The sequence below is a fragment of the Acanthopagrus latus genome, chromosome 9 (assembly GCF_904848185.1).
Source record: "Acanthopagrus latus isolate v.2019 chromosome 9, fAcaLat1.1, whole genome shotgun sequence".
In the NCBI taxonomy this organism is placed as follows: domain Eukaryota; kingdom Metazoa; phylum Chordata; class Actinopteri; order Spariformes; family Sparidae; genus Acanthopagrus; species Acanthopagrus latus.
This window is the reverse complement of record NC_051047.1, coordinates 17,890,408-17,917,842: the sequence shown is the minus strand read 5'-3', so window position 1 is coordinate 17,917,842 and position 27,435 is coordinate 17,890,408. Positions and strand designations below refer to the sequence as shown.

The following is a 27,435-nucleotide window of genomic DNA, read 5'->3' as shown; positions in this document are numbered from 1 at the left end:
ATTTTCTCCTTCTGCTGTCAAACAAACAGAGAGACAAACAGACAACAGATGGTGAGGAACTGAGGAGATTAAGTATCTCAAGTAAAATGATGCAATTGCCAGGAGACGCCTTGCTGCTATTTTTTTTAACCGCGTATGAAACAATTAGTGTGATTCAATAAAATGAAGTTTTTGTCAACTACAGACATTAAAAGCTTATGTTAGTTGAGCAAAATCTGAAAGCATTAACATGCTATCATGAGAATGCTAAATGCAATAAATGTGCATGCAAGTACAGCAATGTCCAATTAAAGTGGGATAAGACATCTTCTGTTCTCCTTCACCACCCTGAGGGCAAACCTGACATTTCCTCCAATAGCAGTGTTCTCCACATTCGTTATCCACCCAACAGTTTTGTTCCAGAGCTACCACCGTCTTCTTTCGCATGTTGTCAGCTTTTGTAAAATAAAGTTGTTGGGTAACCTGTTTGCGATGCAGGGTCTGGTGCTGCCGATGCTTCACCCGGACAGTGAATGTTAATGCCGTCTGTACACTTCAGTGATTCTCCCCCTGTCCATTTGTATGCCACACATCTGCGCAGAGCTTCAACATGCATCAATATTCATCCAAAAGCAGCAGGGTTGCTTCCCCCCCCCAAAAAAACTGTAGTTCTATATATTTTCCACACAGGAAAATAAACAAGGTAATCTTCCACGTAATAAAAACACAATTCTGTTTTTTTTATTATGTGCAACATTACCGTGTTTATTTTCCGGCATGTATTTTGTTGCTTGTGTTACTGGAAGTACATATATTAACATCCCTGTGTGGGTCTGCAGGTAAATAATCTATTTTGGGAGGAATGTGATTTTACTGGTGTTTCATAGTTTATTTAAATGACAGTACTTTATATATGAGCAATGGCCAAGACATTTAACAATGGATGATTAAAAGGTACACAATACGGCCTGAAAATAATATAATCTTATTTCTGGTGATCAAAATTAGCTCTTTTTAAAAAATTTTTTTTTTTAGTTTTTTTTACAGGAAGTGGGACCACAAAATCATTTTTACCCTAAACAATGTGGTGTTAGTGCTTACGCACTGCATTATGAAAACATCGAAATTAGGAAATTCAACCTAAACAAATGTTTAGTTTAGTTTAATTTATCTATGGTTCTGCAAAAATTGTGAATAGCTAACATTTATTCTGGTGCCTGGGTTGACGGTGAGACACGCTACAAATAGATATTAGGAAATCTCCTAAAAAGCACATCATAAAATGCAACGACTGGGCAACAAACTCATACAGCACAGTGTTTTTGACCAAATACCTCGACGTTGTGACTGTGTTGTCAGGATGACTTTTGGTACTTTTCATAAAATATTAATAACACAATAAGATTTCTGAACAACAACCATCAGTATTGTGGACATGATGACTAAGCGGGAAAAGGGTGAGTGGTAGAACAGGCAGATAATGACCTCACTTTACTGTAATGTACAGTGTAATGCAGTTTGTAATGCTGCCTTTAAAACCAGGAAAAGACAACACTTCTGCCATATCAGGATAACAATAACATATTGCCTAGTCCTCGGATGACTGATCAAAAGACAATGCGTACAAGCTGAAAATGCAATGCTTCGCAGTTTGGGAACATTTATAACCATACTTGCTAACCTTGAAACATCACAGTTAGGGAGAGATGCCGCTCCTGAAATTCAGGAGATTAAGGGACTGTGTTTCCTACATTCTGGTGACACTTAAAGAATGAAAACAACCCAAAAGTAGGTGAAAAGGAAACAGCATCTTAATGTCAAATAATTTTACTTTTAATTCTCAGAAGACATTGCAGAATAATTTGTCCTCTCACGCACACTTGCCTAAATCTGTGGCAGAAAGTAACATATAACACTTTTCATTAATCTCTTGCAACATGCCCCTTGGAAAGTCTGTGAACCCCACTGACTTCATCATCAGCCTCTTGATGATAACTCGCAAGCCCCTTTATTGACAGGAAAATCTACATGGCAGATTTTAAAGCCCCTTTCGTTTAAAACTTTTAAGTAAGAAACAGGAGTTCTTCTCTCCAGGGCATCTGGAATTCATTTAAATATTCTTTCTCCTCTCCATTTCTCTATCCGCCAGCGGTACAGCAGACTACATGCGATACAGTGCCAGAAACTGGTTCTGATAATTAAAAGGGGAAAAGGTGTCAAGAATTGGGAGATGGTAATGAAATGCAGGAGTCTCTTGGGAAAATACGGAAGGTTGGCAGGTATGTTAATAACTTGCATGGCTCCACAGTGTTAAGTATGTTTTGTTTCAGTCATGTGGATCAACTCTCTGATAGTATTTGTAGCAATCCTGGTGGTCAAAGGATTACTGATGGATACCTGGAATAAAGTTCAAGTCTCTCTTAACTGTATGCTGTCCAGTAAAGGCAAGAAGAACATTAAACAAATGTTTGCATGTATCTGATCTGCTTAACCTGCATTCCTACGGTGCTCCCGCAATAAGAAAAATAATTAATTTACAGCCACTGCAGGATGAAAATGGCTACGAGTAAGTAATTACACACATTCACTGTACGGAAACACAGAAGTTAATTGCACCTCTGTAGAAATGTGCCATTAATTGAGCACTTTTATGCAATTCTTCCACTCACAACTGAAGCGGAAATACAAATCTTAATCATTTTTTACCGTGAATGTCTTGTACAGCAGATCTTTCTCTCGAATTATTTATTGATTACACCTTCCTGTAATGACTTTGCATCCAAACTCATTACGATGAGCCCTTAATACTAATGATGCAATCCAACACAGTCACTCTCTGGGCACAAAATGGAGTCTCAAGTGAGGACTTTGTGTCTTCACATATGAGTGGAGCCATGCATGTACTGTATGTGTGAGTGTGAGTCTGGTTGTTTGATGGCACAGAGGATTTAATAAATATAAAAATACAACAGGGGGTCCACTCCCAGTGAGGCCCGGTATTTCTTTTTAAAATCTGAATCTTAAATATGTGCTGCGTTTTTCTTACAGCGGGGCTGCTTCAACATTTAGTTGAAAGAAATGGGAACATGCCTTTGCGTAAGCTGCATAAGATAACATGTTGTCTCTTTTAAAAGACAGCAGGCGGTCCAGTCTTTTTAGAATCAACTTTGATGATGACTGCAGTTCAGAACAGGACGAAGGAGAGTGACGGAGGAGAGAGAGGATTCAAGGATTTGAGGGAGCACAGGATAAGTGCAGGACACGTACTCCCTGACGTAAAGGATATACTGTATGTTACAGCAGTGCCACAGCGGCTTAGTCTACAGGAATGAGCTTTCAATATTGATTCACGTAGCATGAAAGAGGAAAGCGAATCTTTAATGCTCTTAAATCAATACATCATACACCAGCACAGCAGAAGGCACTACAAATAAAAGCAAAATGATCAACAGTAGGTATTTCAATACTCCTTGGCTATGTGTTGTGGCAACGCTTTCAAATTATATCCTGGCACTTAAAGATATAGGAAACATATCTCAACATGTCACTCTTTGTTGTTCACAATATGTTCTAAGTTAATGCTGCAGGCATTCTTGCACAAGAGTAGCTTTTAAAGGACTAGAATGTTAAAGCACAGCAGGTAGAAAAGTTGTTATGATGGCTGCTGGTGGACTATACACGTTTTGAAATTATTCTGTCAAGCTAATATCAAAGATGAGAGTCTGCTGAGAGACACATAAGGAGATGGTTAACTTTCTCACATATGTGGGGTAAATACAAGGCTGCAGTCAGGGGACAGTCAGCTTAACTTAGCATGAAGCCGAGAAACAGAGGGTAATAGCTCACCAGGCTCTGCCAAATGGTCACAAAATCTGCCACCAGCAGCTCTAAGGTTCACTTCTTTACATCTGCTTTGTTAAACATATATAAACCAAAGTGTAAAAGCAACACATTGTGGTTTTACACAGAGTTCTGTGTGGTTACAGCACCTTCTCTCCTTATAGCGCTCTTAAACTTTGAAATAATACAATAACTGGGCATGTGGCAGATGCCTTTGTTTCTATTATGCGTTTACGCACTTGAAGCACTTTATCTTGTGTGTCGGTGCAAACAGCCCGACAGGTGCTAGTGTGTGAGTGTTCTGTGTTTGGGTGAGCTCACCCAGACAAATCCAATCAACCACGTTGAAAGTACTGAATCTTGAATCCTAACAAACAAGATATGTTGTGTTAATTATTGATCTTTAGATGTGCTTATTAGGCTGATGTTGTTTTCTTAGCATAGAGCAAGCCTAGTTTGTTCCCAGGCTTTGTGCCAAGCAAAGCTAAATGTATAGGAGAGGAACATTTAAAAAATATTCAAATGTAAAATAACTGAGGTTTATAATATAAGGGCAGTATAATGTATGTACTTATAAATTGTTTTAGCTTTTCTTTCTTTGGTACTGCTGATATTCTGGGTTATACTTTGGCTTATATAGGATAGGCAAAAATAAGCCTTGGGTTTCAGCCTTTGAGACTTTTTTTGTGATATAATCTTTGTCTCTCAAGATGTGTGTAAACCAAATAAATGAATAAATACATTCATTCATTCATTACTGGCTTCTTGTGGTAGCTTTTTCTTTAAAGCACAGACATGAGAGCTCTACTGATCTTTTCTTTAACCCTGCAAGAAAAAAAAAAAGAAAGTTTGTTGAAATGTCAAACGTTTCTCTTAAATGTCAACTGAACGGGAAAAGACACAAGACCTCTTATGGCAACAGTAGAGCAGCTACGGCACCCTTAACTGACGATGATTAGCTCCGCTCAGCTGGCACTGACAGACACAAGTGGCAAGCTGTATTTTTAACAAGTGGGCCTGATTCAGAATCCCAATTTTGCCGATCCCATGTAATGAAGGAGAAGATTGAAGATACATTTTAGAGAGCACCACCTCGGGCCTGGTGGGCAGAGCTGTGACTACATCATCACTCACCAAAGAAGCAGTAGATGATTCCAAAGAGGCAGCACATGGAGCAGACCACCGAGGGCACGATCTCGTATCTCCTCTCGATCTCCTGGTCACACTTCAGGTCCGCCTCAGCCAAACCCAGAAGTTGGCTGGTGGAAGTCATGTTGGCGACGTTCAGGAGGGGCGCGGAGGCGGAGGGGACGTGTAGGGACAACTGAGTCAGTGGGCCTCACCCATTGAAACGTATCAACCTGCAGAGGGGAGGCGTGGAAAGATGGAGCGGTGGAGAGTGGAGGATGAATAAATGAAAGAGAAGACAGAGGAGAGAGCGATTATTGATTACTCATTTTAAGTACACAGCTGTGAGTGCTGACGGAGCAGTAAGCATGCATTACGATGTTGGAAAAAGGAAACATCTCTCAAAAAAAAAAAATGCAATTCAGCTCCCATCATTCACTTGGATATACAGCAAAGAGGCTGCAACAAATTGTTGCTGGCAGTTTGAAAGTATTGACCGGTAGCAGAAGATTTTCAGCGCACACATAATGGTTGCCGTGGGAAGGCAGACAGAATTCATTTGCATGAATTTGCATGTGGCACGAGTACAAGGCGGTTTGGGAGCCTCCGAGCTGAAGTTTTTTTTCAGAGGGGGTTAAAAACAAAAGCCCTTAAACATTTAAATCTGTGCTCACTCCTGATCTGCTGCCGCTCTAACTCGCTCGCTCGCTTAAAGTGATACTTCAGCAAATACCCACTGCTGGTATGCTGTCAGGCTGCGAGGCTGCTATGTCATATAGTAACTTTATATGGTACACAGCAGTGCTGCAGTATTGATCATGGATACTGTTTCGGTGCTGTTGTGAAACACTGCTGTCAATGTGTTTTCTGCTGGAGAGTTCAGTGCATCATATGTCAGATTCATGATAAACAGGGCTGCATGATAGGGTAAAAATTATATTACAATTATTCTGACAGATGCTGTCAGAGGAAGCTTGTTGCAGCTCAGCGAACAAAAGTTGTGTCTGCATGTGTCCCGTTTAATATTCTCTTATTAAATGAGAGAACCCGAGGTGCTCTGTTACATCGTCGGCGGTGGCATTTCGCTTTCGGCTGGCTGCTGAGAGTGGTTTTTCTTTTATTGGCGCTGTCGTTATTTGCGGTTTCGTGGCTGCCTTAAAAAAATATTTTACTAATACTTTATTTTTGACCTTGCCGAGGATGAATCTCTACAGCGCTGCAGTTCTTCATTTATATGCTGTTTTGTCACACATTTACATTTAAACAGAGAAAAAACGAGTCGCGATTGTGATATTGCACATGCCCACACTGTGATTCTGTTTAGATATTGATTAGCTTTGCAACTCCAATGACGAATAAGACAAAACAATCAGTGGAATGTACGCTTCAAATCAAGATTTAAAACGTTATCAACTGATCAGGCTGCTTTGGATTTTAGTATTATAAGAATGTCAGGAACCAAAAACCCAAGAGAGACAACGGCAGCTAAACTAGAAGCACATCGCATCAAAAGAAGAAAAAGACAAAATCTGGACAGCGGTTTGTTCATTTTACATGAAAACAAATCATACATTGCTTTTTTTTAACCTAATCCAACAAACAATATTAATGTGTGGCAGCAGTAACTTAGTGTGAATACCTTAATTAGACTCCACTGGCTGTTAGTCATTTGATTAACTTGTAAATGTTGCTTTAGGGCAAAAATAGCTTTGACTGTCACTCATTTTGTGGGCGTAACGTACATTAAAACCTTTCATCTGATGAGCTGCATGTTAAGATGTACCGTTACATAAAGGAGCCCGGTATTGACAACTTTAGTCTCTATTGATCTCCTTGTGTCCTTTGGGTTGCCAAGAGTCACAAGGAGATCAATTAGGAGAGTGGTGTGTGTGCTGCTTGGAGATTCCAATCCTTTCCCCCCGCTTTTTTTTTTTTAGAGGATGAAAATGTGCCTGGGGCTTCCACTTTGGTCCTTTATTGTTGGTTTAAGCGTTAGAGCCATCAGCCTAATAAGAGTGATCAAAGTCGGCTGTGTTACGCATTTTTCGCGCGAGGATAGCTGAGGGCGAATTTAGTCAACCCTTTACATAAACAGACTTTGTTTCAGTCAGAAGAAACAGCATTAGAGTGGATTCTAAAAGCACATTTCAAAGTAAATTGTGCACAGAAAAACCATTTGGTTCCAGCGTAATGTGTGTGATTCAAGAATTATAGACTCATACTCCATCACCCACACACACAGCGCCACACTTATTCAGGCACCTAATCCCACTGGTTTAATTCATTCCAGTTGAGACACAAATTAAGACCTGCTAAGCGTATAAACTCACTCAACGGTGGACACCTTTATACGAGGCTTAAAGTGGCATAAATGGCACTGTTTTACTCTGCATCATCATTATTTCATGAAACAAGTACTGCACTACATCTTTAATGCAGCCACGATGGTTCTCTCCGTAACCGTCATGACACCTCTGGTTAAGGCCGAGTCATTCATGCAGAGGTTTGTGTGCACGCAGACGCAGACCTGTTTTCGTCTTCCTCACGCCAATCTGCATCTGTGCTGTCTGTCTGGTGAAGCACCGGACTAAGTGAGAAACACAGAAACCCTGAAAGTGACGGCTTACAGAGGTAAAAATCGTTGTGCAGTTTATTCTCACTCACTGCAGTTTATTCTCCACCGCTGACTATAATAGCTCTGAGGAACTCACACTGGAGACTCAGTCATATATTTGTGCATTCATACTACCCCAAAGGCATATCAGCTTTTTCTCTTCTTACAGAATGCGCGCAATACCTACTTTTACAGCCCCTGTGGGTGACAGGTTTGGCTTGAAATATTAAGTTTTGTTACTCATGATCCATTACTTATTTCGCTTCCAGGTCACCGCACTCGTCATGTCAGAGCACAGACGACGAACTCGCATCCTCTCCAAATCCTTCAACTTTTTCTTCCAAACAAATCTTTTGCTTCTACAAAATCATAGCAAAACAGCCACTACCAGGGGTGCAGTTAGTGAAGACTGAGAACCAGCAAAGCACAAAATAACATTTGGTTCGTCCTTTTATTACAGTTAAAAGGCCCACAGATCTAGAGTGGCCTGCTGTCATGGTCCTGAGTTTTATTTTGTAGCTTTTATCCTCATGATTCATGTCTTTTTCACCAGTTTCTCATCAATCTTCCCTCCCTGGTGTATATAAAGCTGTGTTTTTCTTTGTTGGTTCGTGTCACTTCTGCGTTTTCACATCTGTTCCTCAGCCCTGTTTTGCTGCTCACGTCTTTCTGCGTGTGCTCATTGTGTCTTGAGTGTTTTTTGGTTTTGCTCCCTTTGTCCTTCCCGTTTGTTCTCAGTTTTGTTTTTGTATTTGCCTCAGCTGGCTTTTTGTCTGGTTTTTTTTTTTTTTTTTTTTTTTGCTGTTTGGACTTCAGCTTTACGTTATTAAATTGCCTTTTGGTTTTCAGCCAGTCTTGTCTTAGTGCCCTGCTATCGGGTCCTCCTTCACCAAACACCCTGCCATCAGGAATAAAAACATAAACTAATCTCACTGCTGTCAATGTTAAAGCTGAACTTTGACTGAAACAAAGGCAAATCTGTGAATTGTTGTTCTTTGTCAACACTGTCACAGTTATTGTTTATAGCGGCTGCCTGTCTCTGTCTGTTTTACTGAGAGACTTTTATTCCTAAAAAGCCTAACCGGAGACCAGGACTTCACATTAGCCATGGCTAGGAGTTCTATAAACATCGCAAAGCCTGCATTTTATCTAGATGCAGCAATGCCTAGACTTAACATGCCTATTAAATAAACCAGTAACTAAAACTTAAAAAATGTTTTTTTTTTTCCACTGATGAAAAAAACACATCTTGGTCCAATTCCCCGCGAAGCCGCAGCACCAGTATGAGTAAATAGATTGGCTATTCATATGTCGGCTGATTTTTGAAATTAAATGACAAAGAAAAGTTTTCCAGCGGTCAAGGTGGGATAGAAAGCAATGAAATTCAAATGCAGTGAGCATCACAATGTGGCGAGCTAGAGAAGAGAGAAGTGAACTGTGAAGGGAAAAACAGATAAAAGCAACTTGGTTCACACAGCATCGGTCAAGGTCTGCCAGCATTCACTTTCAAAAACAAGGGTTGTTCTAATATTGATACCAGCATTGGAAATGCCTCCTATGCCGCCTAAAAGTTGGAATCAGTATCAGTGAGCACACGAGTCTATCCACTGAGCTAATACTTTATTTATTAGGGAACGCTCCCTCTCAGCAGCATCCAAAGCTCAACAGATGTTATACTGCACGCGTAGCACGCAACCATAAACAGCAACCGACTTGAGTTATTTACATACTATAAGATCTGTGGAGTGAAAAGCGAGGAGCAATTAACATTTTTAAAAAGTCTACCGTACACTGCAAAAATCTAATGGCAGAATTAACAACTGACATTCATCGAGTTGTCATACGAATAGGCGCCAGAATGTAATCACTGGAGTGTCCCCATAAATAATTGCTCTGAGTTTCCAGGTGTCATTAAGACATCTAAATGTCAGCTGCTCTGCTTAATTGCTTGTTAAGCCCTTTCATCAGATCTGTTCCTACTGTACGTCAGCAACGCCCACCTGAGTGTTTACCTCCTTGTCACTTCTTACGCGGAATTAAAAGCATTAACATGGATTAAGATGAACTATAAGCTTGTATTAAACATTTTTAAACAACACTCCCCGTGGAAGAGGTCGGGAGCGCGTGACTCAGAGCCGAAGAGAAGCTGATTATCTTCACCACAGGGTGTCTGCAAGAAGAGGTCTTCATTGGCAACCGTGTCCTATATATACTATGATGTTTCCATGTCAAGTGCGATAATCACAACTGTGAGGATACTATGTGATGCTATAATTCAATACAAAAATAAATCCTGAACCTGAAGCTCAGAGAAGCACTACTGGAGCAGGACACCTCAGGTACTTATTGACAGGAGAAACTCAGTCTGGTCAATCCTGCTGCCCGACACACTTGGGATTCCATGATGATTGATTTTCATTATAAGTCACTGCAGGTGAGCGAATGTAGTAAAAACTTCAAGAGGTATACTTTGCAGGATTTTCCCAGAAAAACAATGTATAGAGAAAAATAATCAATCTCAATCGTCATGTTACGACACACTAGAAGTGTTTGGTGCTGTCTGTATCTGTGGAGACCTTACCTACCCTCTGCCTGCCTCTCCTTATTCTCTTAGCACTTTGCGAAGTTCAGAGTGTTTCTAGGTGTCTACCTTTGGCCAGTGGGTGTGTGGCCTGCAGCTAACAGCAGTGTGATGGTGGACCTCTATAAAAATGCAGCAACCAGGTCAAATCGTTGCTCTGGGGCTGTCCTAAAGAGCTGCAGGTTTGTGTGACTGTTTGACTGAAGGTGGCGCAGAGCGAGCTACACACACAAATACACGGGCAGAGCAGAGAGGCAAACAGCGAGCATGATAAAGCCTGTGTTTTGGCTGCCTTTTCATGAAATCAGAAGAGTTTTTTGTTTATCAAAGAATCAAAATAAGATTTATTACATGTGGGGGATACATGTGCTGTTCAGTGCCGCTGCTCGGAGGAAAACAGCTGAACGTAAACATAAAATAAATCTTGGATATGCGCCTGTCACATGAAAATTGCACTCCTTTACATTCCTTGCAGAGTTTGTCAAAACCCCAAAAAGCAATCGGAGGAATCCCAGTTCATAATTGCTTGTTCTCAGAACGACGGACTCCAGCGGTGAAACAGATTGTGAAGACCGCAGCTTACCTACACCACAGGCACCTGACTCAGGAGATGGATCCAACTGAGAATGCGTGACAAGGGGACGCTACCGCACCGCCAGAAAGAATAATGATGAAGTGAAAATGTGCACAAAGGATTCGGTCTCTAAAGCGGCCTTTACTTTTCTTCTTTCTTTCTCTTTTTTACAATGAATATCAATCAAGACATCCGGAGTGATGAAGGACTTTTTTGTTCTTCTCGGGGGCATTATGGTATTTTTAACTGTTGGCTGTGCTGTGATTAGCCAGGTGTTGTGAAATGTCTGCAGGAGATTATAATACACTGCAATTTCTTTATTTCTTCCTTTGTGCCCCCATTCTTTTGTGTATGTCCCTTGCATCCAAAACATACAAATCATTCCAAACGTGAACGGTAAATGAAGCCGCAGCATGTGAACCATGCCATTCTTCCAAAACACTGCACCAATGTAAGCCTTAAATAAACCTCGTACTTATCATCCTCGGTTTGCACTGCATGACTATTTAAGCCGATTGTCGACTTTACTGTGTGAAGCATTCGTCAATTCACACTCTGTGGTGACCTGACCTCTGCTCGGTGCTACATCCACAGCTAGTCGACATACTAAAAAAACAGCCAACAAATAAGGTCAGAACAAGGACGAGGGGAAAAAAAAAACAGACATATTAGGCAATGATGTCACGTCCAGCCTGTTGCTACAACAACCAGCAGCGGTACAAGGACCCTGCAGATGGGCTCGTCTCCATGGGAATGTGCATGTTAAGAGCCAATCCGTGATGGTCTCTTAGAGGCCCCTGGCAGCAGACGGCCCTGACCTTTGACCCTATTCAGCTAGTGCCTCTTTATAATTCACCAACACATCAGAGTGAACAGAGTGTACTGAGTATATTATGGCCAAAAACAGCCCCCAATAGAGCGAGAGTGAGACACAGACGATGCAACTTCTAACTACCAACTACTAATAAACTGAAGATCTAGTAATATATTCGATGGCACTGCCCAAAAGCTCAGAGTCGTGGGCTTTGATGGATCAAAATATAAAGTCTAGGCTAATCAACAGGGAGGTTGGTTAACAAAAAGATTAAAGCCATACGTACAGCAGTGGAATCTCTTCACTTTCACACTCGACTGTATAAATTTGCACTTTTTTTTTCATTTATGAAATATCTGCAGCTTCCTACCAAGGTGAGAGCTTGTCTCAGATGTGTTGATGCCAACTACCACTTTCAAAAGCATCGACAATCATTGTGGGACTGCTTCGAAAATCACACAGAGGAAGACATCACACTGTAAATTAATATTAATGCAGGAGAGAAGAGGAGCTATGAATTACTGTTGGTTTTTCTTCTTGATAGACGGCAAAAATACACCGAAGGGTCAATGCTTGGTGCAGAAACATTATTTGCTTCACTGTGGCACACAGAAGGTGAATTGTGGATCTGATTCTTACAGTGCACAGTAGTTATACATTATACATAAGGTAACAGTTTCTTATGGCAAAGATGGTGATTGAAAACCCTTAGCTCGCCATTTACTCCCACTTTAAAACCTGATGTCCTGCCACATTGGTGAAGTAACCTCGCAAATATCAGTGAGTGCTGCTTCTGCCGCAATGACAGCTCCGCATGCATTTTCTTTTCTGAATGAAGCAAGAAAACGTTCTAACAGCTGATATTGTGAAGAATACACGGTGGCAAATGGTTTCATACGTCTCAATATTCGGGTATCTAGCGTGTTATTATTGAGGTAGGCAGAGCATCACATTTTCAATCGCAAGACCATTGACCAAGCTGCCTTAATTGGCAGGTTGAGAGTGAGAACATTTGACCACATTGCTACATATTTAATGCTGTATGCTGTGACAGATTTCACCTTTATCAAAAAATTGCAGCTCCAGCAATTTGGACACTGCACACTGCCATTTTGCGTTCCCATAATATTTCGATGAAGTTCGCCCCTGGTTTAAACACAGGTCACAGTGTTCCCACTGAGACAAATAACCTGAAAGATTTCATATTCCACCAGCTCCACTCGAGAGCCTGAGTATGTAAACTCAGCAGTGAAACCAACATCTAAATGCTGTTTCACAGACTCGCTTTTCCTCCCTCCTGACAAACGCGGAGCACTGAATCACAGCACAGTGCCTCTGACACAAATCACAGTTCACACGATGATTTGCTCAGCCATATCCTTGCTTGCATGCCTGTGTCAGCCCGACAGGCCAATAATGTTAGGTTACATATCAAAACCGCTGGCAGTGTAATAACCTTTCTGCGTGTTGATGTGCTCGCCGCTGGAGTTTCACTTCTGTTCCTCTCTCCTCCAGACGAGCAGACAGTCTGAGGTCACAGATCAAATCTGAACACTGCTGGCGCTGTAATAAGGCTTTTTTGATTTGATCTGCTGTATGCCGGTTCTGGCCTCGAAACTGCATTTGCCATTCACAGTGTGGCTCTACCTTCACCTCTGTGAGTGTGCCGACTTTTACAGATCTGTGATCTTTGGATCTTTGATCTTTATCTATTGTAGCAAATGATATAAATAGCTAACACAGAACATGCCGCTGTCCTTGCATGGCGTATATAAATGCACTTGCACACATAATCTAAAAAACAAACCGAGAAAATGTGAGGTACACATCAAACTGTATTATGCAAAAATTCCAAGGAACGTGAAGAGGAGTGAAGTCTTCTCCGCCTCAGCTGTGAAGTGTGTGTGTGTTTGCACGTGTAAGGCTTTTCTACCCAAACATGCTGCAAGAGAAATTATATTTTCTAATCCTCTATTGATATGTGCAAACTGACAGGGAGAAAAAAGGAGATGAAGGGTTTGAAAAATGTTTGTACCCGTGTGTTTGTGTCTCTAGGTGTGTGTTTGTGTATGTGTGTCAGCATGAATATTTCAGAGGCCCCACGCTGAGTGGTGGCGACAGAGCATCACCAGAACGAGGACACACTGGTCTCCAGGGTGGGGATTGGGAGGATTGGACGGAGAGGAAGAGGGAGAAGGAGAAAGAAAGACAAAAAAGACAGAGAGAAAGAAATGAAATGGAGAAAAATCAGCAGGAAAAACAGGACGACTCAACACACACGAAGAAAAAAAAAATCACATAATGAGAAAGTTTCTTCAGTTTAGGTCTGTGAAGCACGTCCTCTTTTCTGAAGAGTGTTTGCAGGGAACAACAAAGTAAAAAACGAATCCAGACAGTGAGTCTGACTTTACGATGAAAAAAAAAGAAAGAAATCAAAAGAAGAAAGTTTTTATCTCCTGGCAGCCTGAGGTCAGCTTCCTGCCTTTTCAGCATGTGCAAGGTGAGGACTCATCCTCGACAAAACCAAACTGAAGTCAACCTCCAGTCCTGCGCCAAGGAGACATGACAAAACAACAGAAGTGTTGGTACGTGAAAGCCCTGAAGGCTGAGGTTTGGTTCAGTCAGAGGTATGACATGTTATTTTTTGTCAGCTTTACAAATCTCTCGGGTTTCTCTAACTTGTTGTTTTGTTCTAGGGACCTTAGAGCAGTAAATCTTTCACCTGTTGTATTTGTATCCTGTAAAGCACACTGAATTTCCTTGATGTACACAATGTGCTCTACACCTAAAGTTTCCTCACCTTGGCTTCATTTTTTCCGGTTTTGAGGTTTTTTGTCTCAATGGCTTTGGCGTCGACGATAATACAGCGACTGTGAATGAAACTGTCAGCAGCAAAGTGCCTTTCCAGGAACATCGTGCTCATTACTCTAGCTAACAAACAGACTCGGCCCTGGAAATCAACACTGGAACTACCTTCCCCTGAAGAAACAGTGCCCAGAAAACTCTCAACAGCATGCGTGGTGCCCTATCCAGAGAAATAGGAACAGCTTGTTTCTAACAAGTGTTTTGTGTATCCGTTATCTTTTAGAGTCAGTTTTCCGAAAATTCTCCGCTATTCTCTAGTTGTGTCTCCTAATTCTGGTATGAAGTCGTGATATTGATTTTTAAATGCACCTAAGTGTACTTAGCTGATCACATTATTAGGAAGCATATTAGATCATGGCTGTAACCAATGTTATAATTCCTGTGTGAAGACACAGAGCAATACAAACTGCGGTGAGGGTGAGTGGAGTTCACTGGGTTACAGTTCAGTGGGGTAAAAGCAGGATGGAGACTTAGCCGGGTTAATGTCAGATGAACCGGTTCGGAGGTAACCCTTACTAATACCACTAAAGCTATTACTGAGATATCAGGTGTTTTCCCCTGGTGAGGTTAATGAGACAGATAGGATCACTTGATAGTAAAGAGAGCGACCTTTTCTCCTTTGATATGAGTCCATCTTGCATGAATTTACAGAAGTCAAATTATGTTTGCTAGAAGTGTTGATCCACTGCTTTGGTCTCGGGCTGTGTGATATCACCTTAACACAATATTTTCAGGCTATATAACAATAGGTGTATATCTCAATATTTTGAAGGTTGGTTCAGAAGATAACCAGGAAATGACAACGCTTATGATGGAGGAAGAATCTTAAAGATTAACATTAACGCCCTGACGTTTTCTATAGCACTACCATGAAGTTCACTTTTCTGTATTTTGACCGACATATATCAATGAGTGTTGGATGATTTGGCAAAATAACAGGTTCAGATGATTATGTCACTGTGAGGATGATCTGTAAGAACTCTAATCATCTAATATCTTTTCATCTGGCGCAATAGTCAGTGTTAGGGAATCAACATGTTTTGGTTTAAATATGTGTTTTTGTTGCCACAAACACAGCTGGAATTGTTTCCTGAGGATTCCTTAAAAATATCCATCACTTTCACATTTACAAGTCTTGAAACACTGTCTTGAACTGCGGTCATCGGCTTGGCGGCCTAATGTGAATAACGTTGTCAAAATGTCAATACAGTATGAAGCCTATGACAGCAGTTTGCAGCCTAACTGCCAATATATTGTTGTGGCGACTGGGCTGTAGATCCACACCCGACCCCAACCCAAAAGCTTAAGGAAATTTCTACTTGCTTCTTCAGAACTGCTCTTTGCTCATTCTCATGCCAATGCATGTGACATTACTCAACCAGAAAAGTGTTTAATTAATGTTGGGAAGCAGAGAGTCAGTGCTGATGGGTAGCTGATGTGTAATGCAAAGACTGGAAGAGTCTTTGCATTGTCTGACTCATCATGTTTATATTCACAGAGATGGGCTTCACTGTAGATCACACTGGCTCGCTGTCAGTTTGGCTTTTTATCGAGTCCTTCTGTCGGACCATTTACAAACTCATTATGTGCCTACTGTAAACTGCAGACTCTTATCCCAACCAGATTTAAGATCTTGATTCAGAACAAACAGAAAGTGATTGTCTTGTCCTGGGAACGATCTGTTGGCACCTTCACTCTGCTGTTCCGTTTCCAGTTTAGACACTCAGCGAGGAAGAGTTTGCATGTGATCAGTGAGTAACAGTGTTGCTGATGTCATGGTTACTAACAGGATGACTGTGTTTCCATCGAGCCCATCTGTCACTCTGGAGACTACTACTGTGTGTGCGTGTGTGTGTGTGTGTTGCGAGAGGAGGGTGTTGTTGGGGAAGCAGAGAGAGACTTAAAGAGTTTGAATCTGCTTTGGATTCAAGGCAGATACAGACATATAGGGAAAAAAACAGCCCTATCAAGCATCTGTTCTCTCGCAATCTGCTGTCAAATAAAGACATTGAGTGATTAATTCACATTGCAGTTACGGTTATTCTACAGACCAATGGGATGTAGCATAAATACATCCCAGTTCTACTATTTCTATCTACGAGACGAACAGTCATATTACAGTAATGAGCTTGGCAGTGGATGTGACAATACAGAGCACTGTGAGTGCAGCGATTTAAGAAAAGAAGAGCACCTGTTCTCTGGTGACCTTTGTTATACACAGGAGGATGTAACTCACTGTGATGATGGGTGTGACAGTGTGCAGGAACGTGCAGCAATACTGCCTACAATGGTTTCAACATGTTTGCCATTTAAAGTGCTTACGCGGTGAATAGAAATCATTCCAAGCTGCTTGCGAATAGGTGTATCCGTCTTTTCAAATGGGAACATTTGCTGCTTTTCTTTGATTTATAACCTTGCGAACTGCACATTTAGGGCTCCTTTGAAATGTATGTTATACAAACACTGACATCTTATAGATTAAATGATAAATGTGTTCATTTACAAATTCCTGAAGATGAGGAAAATCGTTTGTTGCAGAACCTGAATGTGCAGTTACACTGAACTAGCTCCCTATTCAGTTGGCATAGTAACCAGAAAAGGCGTAGATGGCCTTGTTTTTCATTGGAAATGCCTCCACAGTTGTATTTTCTGATTAACTGACTGCAAAGCTGTAAAAACAGTACTGTACACTATAAAAAGCTGCTGGTACAGCAAATATGAGAACTGCAGAAACAGTGCAACTCAACAGTTAATGGTCATTTTTACAGATATTTAATGTTGATGTTTTATACCCAGTATAAAGACTCAATTCATTTATCACTGCATCCTTATCTTACTGTGATTGTGTCTCCTGATTGTTTCTTTTCTCTCTCTTTCCAAACCAATTTCCTTTCTGCCCATTTCCTTCTTTTTTGAGCTTTTTTTTGTGCTGATCACATCTTACACTCTGTGGTGCCTGGTCATAAGATGAATACACATTTCTGAACAAACAAAATGCATTTTTAACAAAATACAGTTGCATTAATACTTAAATCACTGGCATTAGTAGATAAGCAGATGCATGAAATGTTGACAACACAATTCTCCATGTCTGTGTTATTTAGAGACAAGCGTTCAAGGCCGTGTCAGTGTGAAACTGAGCTTTTAACAAAAGCAAGTTTAGTTACATTTCAAACAATTTAAATGCCTTTAAACGCTCACAGGCTCGAGTTCATCATTTCTTTTTATCTGTGTCAAGATAAGCTCTTTAAGTTTCTCTCTCGCATTTCATTTTTGCCTTTTTCTGTATTTGTAAAATAACACATCAGGACGCTTGTGGCGAAGCAGCCTCGGCCTGGGTCATTTGGTTGCTCGGGTCATTAGGTTTAAAAGCAGCAGGGTGATTTGTATGGGAGCTGTTGACTTTCTCCTCACACGCTCCTTCTCTCCCTTTGAGCTGCGAGTCTATTGAGACGTCTCTGTGACCCGTAGACCCCTCACACACCCGCCCACACACACACACACACAAACACACACAAAAACACAAAAACAAAACGATGAGAGAGAAAAGTATATCCAGAAACTATTCTAGACATCCTCAGCTCATCCCTAGCGGATCATTCTCACATCTATTTGTCCATCGACTAAACTGCTATGAAATGAGGGTGAGCATAACCTGCTTTGCAGTGCAGTGAGTATGTCAGGTGTGTCTTGTTGTTGCATGTGCACTGGCCTCTCTGCACTTAAGTCAAGCGATGTGAAGGATGTATGTGTGCCAGTGTGTTGGTGGCCTCGGCATTGATCCCTCTCTAAGCCTTGGTCATTGCTTGTGGCCTGAAGGTGAGGTGACAGGGGAGTAAAGAGGCTTTCATCAGATTACAGCTCATTCTCTGTCTTTCACCGTCTCTCTGTCCAGCATCATTTATCTCACTGCTGCTTTCAAACCCTTCGCTCTTTCTCTCCTTGTCTCTCTTGCTGGACACTAGACCTTGCTCTAAGACACAATGGTAAATTTGTCTTCTGACACTTGCATCGTCTCTCTCCAAATGTCCCCAGTCAGCTGATAGTGGCTCTTCAGGACTGTACATCAAACTGAAAACTAACTTTTAGAACAATTAGGCATGCGCTCGTTTTTTATTCAGGTGACTGAGGTCAATCTATTTGACGCACAGATGAATACACAACTTTTCTAACGACAGAAAACCATTTGCCACTGCTCTCAAAAACCCATTACACTTTCATTTCCAACAGATTTATTGTTATGCTTCTTTTAATGAGCTGTTTCTGCTTTCAGCGAGCAGTGAGAGGAGACAGGAAGCTAAAATGCTCTTCTGTAAGCATGACGTGCCAGTCATAGTGTAAACATCGGTGGTGAGGAAAATATACTGATCTTTTATCTAAACTTTCTCTATGTAACAATTTGTAGCAGTCTGAATGTATTAATTACGTTTATTTTATTTGCCTGTGGACGATTTGTTTTAGTTGTTTAACGCTGCTAGACTGTGGACTTCTTTGTTTAGTATTTAGTATACAGTGTTTGTGGGGGAATCTCCAGTGGTTTCACTGATTCCTTGAGCAGACTGAAGTTTAACATTAGTCACAGCTCTCATGAGGACAATCCAGTGTTTCCCATTTCAAGTCTCGTAGCTGACTTTTTTACATTGGCTGCACTCAAGCGCCTTACTTCTTCATTTCACGTACGTAATTAAGGTTCACCCAATAACATATTTTAATTACTTCACACAGTATGTAAATGATTGTATGGTTGGAAATAAATGATTTTCGTCATTTAAATCACAGCACATGCAACAAGAAATTGCATTAACCACACTTTGAGTTTAAAAAAAACTGACATCACTGAGGGATTAGAAAAAACAATATAGGTTTCCGTAATAATCTAAAGAAAATATGACTTTTGGGTACTATTTGTTCAAAGGATAGCTGTCTCCTCTACACATCCAGGTGGTGTCTGTTTTTCTAATTTGATCTGCTGAACATGAGGCGCATCAGTACGACCAAGGAAAATGTTAAGTCCCACTTGACAGGTTTATATGGCGCATGTGCAACAAAAACGTCTGCATCCTCGAGCCCTGCATGCTGTACAGACAACACGTATACACACACAAACACATACACAGAACAACAAACACATACTTATCAGATATTATTTGCATCTACGACATAAACGCAGACAGATGCTGCAGATGTGTCTGCTTACATGGTACTGAGAGTCTCTTTCAGCTACAAGCCAACATTATGGCCAAGCACGCACACACACACACACACACACACACTCTCTCACACCACATTGCTGGAGGGCTCTTACCAGTGTGAGTCAGATCTGGTTGAAACTGCTCGCTTTCAACCTGATGCTGTCCTCATTACACTGACGTCGTCCTGACTGCCATACATTTAGTGTGCAGAGTGCTAAAATCATTAAATGGATGTCAGGAGTGCAGCACGCAAACATATATCTGACCAGCCCTTTGAACCAGTGTGTGTGTGTGCGCGTGTGTGCGTGTGCATGTAATACGCCAGTGGGAAGGACAGTAGTGGTGTGTATTAATAGGATTAAGATCGACTTTACCCTTTTCCCTCCCTTCTTCTTTCACACTCTTGCTTTCATTTTTTATCCTGCACCCTGGTCAGTAATTCATCAAGTCTATTTCTCTCATTTTTTTTTGTTTTGTTTTTGTTTGCAACCCACACACACACACACACACACACACACTTTCCATGAGTCAAAACCCTGCCTCCTCTAAATTTCTCCTCCTACCTTCCCTCTTCTCCCTCCATGCCTAATATTTACAGCCCTTATAACTTCCATCCGTCTTTCTCTTAAATATACATCAAAAACATGGGGGCCTGTTGCAGACTTGCTCCATCAGACGGAGGAGCCTCTGTCGACGTCTTGAGTCTGACTCTTTTTTTTCGCTTGTGTTCACTGCACTTACATAACCCGTCGTCAAAGCACTGCGCAGTGAGTGCGTAGGAACACAGGCAATCCATTAATTGTATGAATGAAAGTCTCACTGGTACGCAGCCTCGCCACACTGAGATCTATTAAAAGAGATCTATCTTAATACTGATTACTGATACTGAGTAGTGAGGCCATTTTTTATTGTTGTTTACAAATGTTTGAAACATACAAGTATCTCTGTTCATGCCAAAAATATTTTACTTTGTGTTGTTGAATGATATTTTGGAGCAGTTCAGATAATAAACTAAGATATTGCTCTCATTGTGGAGAAAGGTAAAATAAGGAGACTGAATTTTTGACTTGTGGCCAGGCTTCTCATCAATTCAGAGCCTGTTCCTTTGGCCGAAGTCCTAAGTCTGAGGACTGCTTGGCTCTCCGTTAGGGTTACATAACTATCAGCATAGCGCCATATGGGGGCCTCAATCAAACAGTTTTTTAAAAGGTGTGGGATTAGATCCCAGTGCATGGTACGTTGTCACATTTCTGTCCACTCTCTGCCCTCCGAGCTGTTCTCTCTCTCTCTCGTTATTCTGTCTCCACACACAGACCTAACCGTTCATTACGTGACACTGGGATTTAAATTTGATATCCAGAGCTGTCATCAGTGGAGCATGGTGAATGAAAAAAAAACACCTGTCAACTGGTGTAACTACAGTTTTCATACCACTGGGCATATTAGAGAAATGAGGCTTCGAGTGGAAAATTGCTGGCTGGACCATTTGGACGTCATCGAAAAAAATGTTGTGGTTCAACAACACTTCAATGTGTTTTTTTTTTTTTTTGCTATTTCAAGACTGAGGATGGGACGACTTAAGATTTGGATAAAACAAAAAACACTCAGGAGAAACTCATATAGATTTGAATTTCCATTACAGGCATAATAGCGAATATCCTTACACGGGGGACGAGAACAGCTCTAGCTCACTGACATACAGCCCTACACTTTCCTGATCCATTCATGCAGCAAGGGGAAGCCGGCATCTTTAGAGTCAGTCCAAAATGCTAAGCCTGTAATCAGAAAAGTTAACCACATGAATACATACTTCCATCACGTTCTGTTGCTGTCATTTCTGAACAAAATGTGAATCCATGATTTAGTGCCACTTTAAGCATTTCTTGATGATTATCGGAAGAGTATTACATTTATTTTCGTCTAAAGCGACCTACAGTAATTCATACACTTATGGCGGTGGCTGCCCAGTACATATGGTGCAGTTTGGGGTTCAGTATGTTGCCCAAGGACACTTCGACATGCAGATCAAAGGAATCAAACCGGCGACCTTCTGATAACAAGACGCTGGCTCTACCCCTCGGTGCAATTATTCAGGCCAGGGTAACCATGAGAGGACATTTTTATAACGTCCCATGTTTACTACACATGTCCTGTAACAGTTCCCTGATAGGTGACCACCAAACACGCAGCATCCAGCAGCAGAGTGCACTGAGCTGAATGTAAATAAGTCATGTTGTATTTGATAAACGAAGGTTAAAAAGAAATGACAGAGATCTGTTATTTCCATTGTAGGTTCACTGCGCTGATCATTACCCAAAGTTCAGCGCAGGAAGCAACTCACAAACTGAAGCCGAGTCTCATTAAAATCTTAATAGCAACACAAAGCAGGATACTCTGTGGGTCTCTTTTCAATGCATCACACAGCCGAAACAAAAGCACAGTCAGTAACTAGCTGCACAGTGGTTTCCTAACACGTCTTCCCCATGGCGTCTTTTTCTCTGCATCCTCTTTTCAAACACTGCACAAGCCTCCAGAGATCCATCTACAGGGATGTAGTCTCACTTTTATCTAAAAAGGCTCGGCCGGTCATTTTTCATGCGTGGGGACGGCTGAAGTGTGCATTATAATCTGTAATTGTAAAACCACAAAAACAGCCGTAATCTCACTCTCAATTTTATGCCCTTTGCGTCTCCTGCTCTCGTATTTCATGGTTGTATTTCACATCCTTTCCTGTAACATCAAAGCTGAGTGTGTCATCATCCGCATGTCCTGTTTTGTTTTTTTTTTTTCTTTTTCTATGCTGGTTTGACTGTCTCGCCTCACAGCTACCAAACACATTATTAGTCTCCCAAAACATATGAGGACTGATGATCTTCTACCATAAGTTGAAAGGTTTGGTTTTGGTCTCTTTTGTGAATAATGTTATCTCACAATGCAGAGGGGAGAGAGAGAGAACACACAAGTTGAGATGCCATTTTTCCAGAGCGCGGCACAAAGACAACATTTGCATGTTCAACAAAAGGCAATAAAAGTACAAAAAGAAAAAAAAATGCCTGCACAGTTCTCACAGCAGGGCTTGCTGCCTATAATTACTCCTTTCTTTGCTCGAGCAAAACTACTAATTATGAAGATGTTTCATGTGCTGTTATTGTGCCCCGAAGAGGAGGAGGAGGAGGAGGAGGAGGAAGAAGAGGAGGAGGAGGAGGAGGAATGAAGCATTTGTTAATTTGCTTTTGCTTTTTTTCCCCAATAGGGTTTAAATTCCAGATGTGCTGTTGACAGATAGGATGGATGGATGGCTGGACAGATGTGGGATGGGGCGCACGTGATTGTTCTGCGACTGCAAATCAATCCTCCCTCCCAGTGTTTACACACTGTCCAACCCGATTATGCACGCGCGTATCACATCCTAGAGTTTAGCCTTTATATATTTATATATTTACATAAATGTTTCATCCCCACACACCATGAAGGATTCATCTGGCTGTCACTGATACGGCTGCTGCTCGGAGAGAGTCTCTCGGAAGCGCTCGGGCACCCGTCACCAAAATGTTCCGACTGAAAACAATAGAGGGGAGAAAAAAACAAAAACAAAAACAAAAAAACAATAGAGGCTGCTTCTCGGTGTGTCTCACCCTCAGAGGCAATTTACGGTGATGGGAGAACACGAGCTGCGGTGTGGGAACATAATTTGCTCTTTTCTGGAAACACATTTTTTTTTAAGCGGGTGGAGATACCGTTAACGAAACGCGTGCACACTTGGCGAGGCGGAACAAAGAAAAAAAAACAAAAAACTCACTCACCTCAGAAACGCAACATATTCAGCTCCTTTCTTCTTTCCTTTTGTCACCCCTCGAGTCCAGGAGGAGGAGGAGGAGAGTCTCCCTCTTTTGTCTTTTGTCGGCTAGCTCGCAAACCCAAACATTGTGTTCTCGGCGCAACTCCAGGGAGAAGAAGAAGAAGAAGAAGAAGAAGAAGAAGAAGAAGAAGAAGAAGAAGAAGAAGAAGAAGAAGAAGACAATGCTCAACTCCTCTTTCCCCTCTTCAATTTCTCACGCCGCCGCTCGGTGTCCAGACGGAGGAGCCCGGGCAGCTCATGTAATATTGAACACCGATAATGGAGCGAGCGAAGGAAAGGAGGAGGTGGTGGGGGGGGATGAAAAAAAAATCGCTTCTTCTTGCGCTCTTCTATTCCATGTTTACATCATGCTCGTCGCTTCACTATATCCTCTCACCCCCCTGGTCGAGCGGTGTATGCGCTTCCTTTGTGCTCTCTCTGTGTGTCGCGCACTGTGGATAATGGGTTAAACCATTCCCGCAGCGGGAGAGGGGGGTGGTGGTGGTGGTGGTGGAGGTGCGCGCAGAGACGGACAGAGAGAGACAGAGAGAGAGAGGAGCTATTCATGTGAGTGTGCTGGCTCGGTGACTCGTGGCCAAATGTTGTTGTTGTCGGGGAGGAAGGGACGAGGGGAGGGAGACCGGAAATGTAGGTGTGAAAAAGACGATATTATACATTTTAAAGGACTTGTGACCCCCCCACCACCATCAGTCTCTCACGCAACAGTGTGGTGGCAACACAAGAGAGCTTTGTGCTCCTCACCTCTCCTCAGCATCCATCCTCTGTTACAGTTCAGCACCTTGGAGAGCTCTCGGCCCCGGCAGCAGACACCTGTGTCAACGAACAGCTGGAGATTTAACTCTATCATAAAGCAAATTTTAAAAAAATAATAATAATAAAATAAAAACACCAAAGCGATTATATTTGTAGAGCACTGTAGGGGTTGGTGTGCGTCAGGAGCAGCGGGATAAAAATGGAAAGCCAAGTTGTGGGTTGTGTTCAGGTCACTGTGCTGCTGCCACTCAGAACAGCTCGGATGGTGCGATGATGGTACAGACTCCCACTTTATTCGTCTACGCAGTCTTCGTCAGATTAGTGCAAAACAAAAAAACAACAAAAAAGCCAAATGAACAGAAAAAGAGTAAAAGTAGAAACGCTGCTGCTGCTGCTTTGGTGTCTGTTAGGTGTGAAGTGGGCGAATAGCGCCATCTCCCGGAGAGAACCCGAGCTCACCGTGACGTGAGTTAATGAGTTGAGTATGTAACACTGGATAATATATTATGATCAGAAGAGAAATATCAAAGTGCAAAGTGGTATTTAACATCATTTTACCATTTGTCATCTTTTTATTCCTATTGAAAAAAGTTGAATCTGATGCTAAAGTGTTAAGACTCTAAAGACTCTTGTGTATGGTGACAATTTCGTTTGTTTATTTATTAAAGGTGCAGTATGTAGTTTTGCAGATGAAATGTTAATCATTATAATAATTTTGTATCCCTAAACAAACTAAATAAACTCTTTGTTTTTATAAACAAACTGACCTTAAAAGACAACACAATTTCATACTGTTCTACTTTATTGATATGTGGCAGACTCTGCCACCTTTCTAGCTTCAAAGAGTTCTGAGGACCTTATTTCCTCTGAGAACAACTTGTTTATTCAGCTGTGGGAAAGATAAATAATTCTGAGTTTGTGTCATTACCTCATTAATATTGTAAACATTAGAATTCTGAGTTTGAATTTCTTCTCCAAAAAGTACATAGTGTCCCTTGCTGTGTTTTAGTTTTAGTTTTTGATGTTTAAGGGTTAGGGTTAGGGTCACCAGATTTTAAAAGTAAATGAGTGTAACATGGTCACATGACTAGACTAGTCACATGGCTGAAGTGGTTATATATCAACCTACTGTAAGAGATGACACAAACATGTATTCTTCTTTTTGTTTGACATGGTCAAAGGAGCAGTAACACTAAAAAATGACTTCAAACTTTTGAAATTATAATGTAAACACTTAGAAATTGTCAACATAATGTGCGCAAAGAGTTTAAACATGTTTTTTTGACATTATGACATCTTTATGTTATGTTGCAGAGATATCTACCGAAATTAACATACTAACAGCTAGCCCCAGCACGTCTCAGTCCAAAGCTCCTGTGTTAGAAGTGACACTTCCCTGGACTCCCTGGACTCTGAGCTCCCAGTGCCAACCGCTAGCTGCATGGCTGACTGAGATAATGGTGTGGTTCCGTTTTTTTGACGTGGGGTCATATAATGTACATATCTATGTCGGTCTGTTCCCTACCGTAATTGTCTGGATTTTAAAATAATTGTAAAATACTGTTAAACATTCATCTCTCACATATAATTAACAGTTAAATCAGTCATTTAACAATTACAGTAGATAACTGTAATTTAACAGCATAAAACAGCATTTGTAATGCATGGCTGTAAATTTATGGTGGATTACAACAGTATTTTACTGTATTTTAAAATAATTGTAAAATACTGTTAAATATTCATGCTTACATGTAAATTAACAGTTAATGCTCAGTTAACAATAAGAAACTGTAATTTAACAACATAAAACAGTATTTTAAGCAGTGGAGACATGTGCTAACTCTGTAGTATGATGAAACAGCAGTGGATACTTCTGTATCTCTTGCCAGGCGTCAGCAGAGTGACCAGACTTTAGCTGAAGTGGTTATATATCAACCTACTGTAAGAGACAACACAAACATGTATTATTGTTTAATCCCTTCTCAAGTCATTATCCATCAGCATCTTATTGATGACTGTGGGCTTATGTTTCTATTTTGATGATAGCACTTCTTTACTGATCAAACTCCTCAAACTACTAATTTTTGAGTGACAGTATGTAACCTAACTGGTTATTCCTGAACATGACTTTGGAGAGCAGGACTTTTGGATGTTGACTGACTGTTGGGATGAATGAGGTAGCTTAGGGCTGGGTATTTTAGAAGACCTGCATACTTTGTTTTTTAATTTTATATTTATGTTATATTTATTTATATTTATACTATACGTATATTAATACGAATGCAAAAATAACAGATTTTATAACACACTGGCATATACTGTAAAATGACCATAACCCACACTTCTCTGACTGTACTGTACTGTAATCCAAAATACGGTAATATACTGTAAAATAAATTATGGTAGATGCACTGTAAAATGACCATAATCCAGTTATCCTGCCATCATGTACTGTAATGTAAAAAAAACGGTATTATATTGTTCGATAAATTGCGGTAGATGCGCTGTAAAATCACCACAACACCCACCGTTATTCTACAGTCATATAGTGTAATCCAAAAAATGGTAATATGTTAATACTGTTAAAATAATAGCAGTTGTTGCATTGTAAAATAACAGTAAAATACTGGTGTCCCTGCTGCCAGTATTTTACTGTTGTTTTTTTTTTTTTTTTTTTTTTTTTTTTACAGTGAAAGTCTTTACAGTGAATCTATAAACTAATCGCACACCTTTTCAAATGTAATCTAGGTTGATGAAAGTTCATTATTTTCGTAGTGGTAAGTAAACATGATCTTAAGGGACAAAACTGATGGCTCTTTTTAACGCTTAACACAAAATGTTGATTTGGTACTCAGGCCTGGCTCATCACTTACAGAAAATAATGATTTTTAATGACACTGGGTGTCTTCTCTTGTGTTTACAAGTGTTTTCCTCGACTGCTGTGCTGCTCTCCAGTGATATTGTGTCGCTGATGACCATGGTGTTGTCGTGTTACGTAACGACATGATATCAGGCTGAGACAGTTGGTCCCTGAAGCGTTAATACAAACCAGGCTTTTTTTTCTTACCACTGTTTGCTGTGACGTTTGGGTTGATTGTTAATACCAGGATACTTGTTTGCCATAGATTCAATTATTATATTGCACACATAAATACTTGACTGAGCAATCTGAAGCTTTTTATTTGTAGATTTTACAGTAACAAAAAAATGAAATAAATAAATAAATAAATAAAAAT

General features: G+C 40.8%; 1 protein-coding gene across 1 annotated transcript in view; it reads right to left on the bottom strand.

Moving 5' to 3' along the window:
* The window catches only part of tmem198a (transmembrane protein 198a), a 39,190-nt gene extending 15,345 nt beyond the window's left edge, over positions 1-23,845 (bottom strand). Inside the window, exons 1-2 of the mRNA XM_037110087.1 lie at positions 23,391-23,845; positions 4,954-5,180 (exon numbers count right to left, since the gene is read on the bottom strand). Of these exons, the coding sequence (XP_036965982.1) occupies positions 4,954-5,092 (139 nt within the window). The 5' untranslated portion in view covers positions 5,093-5,180; positions 23,391-23,845. The remainder of the gene's footprint in view (positions 1-4,953; positions 5,181-23,390) is intronic.
* Between the last annotated feature and the right edge of the window lie 3,590 nt (positions 23,846-27,435).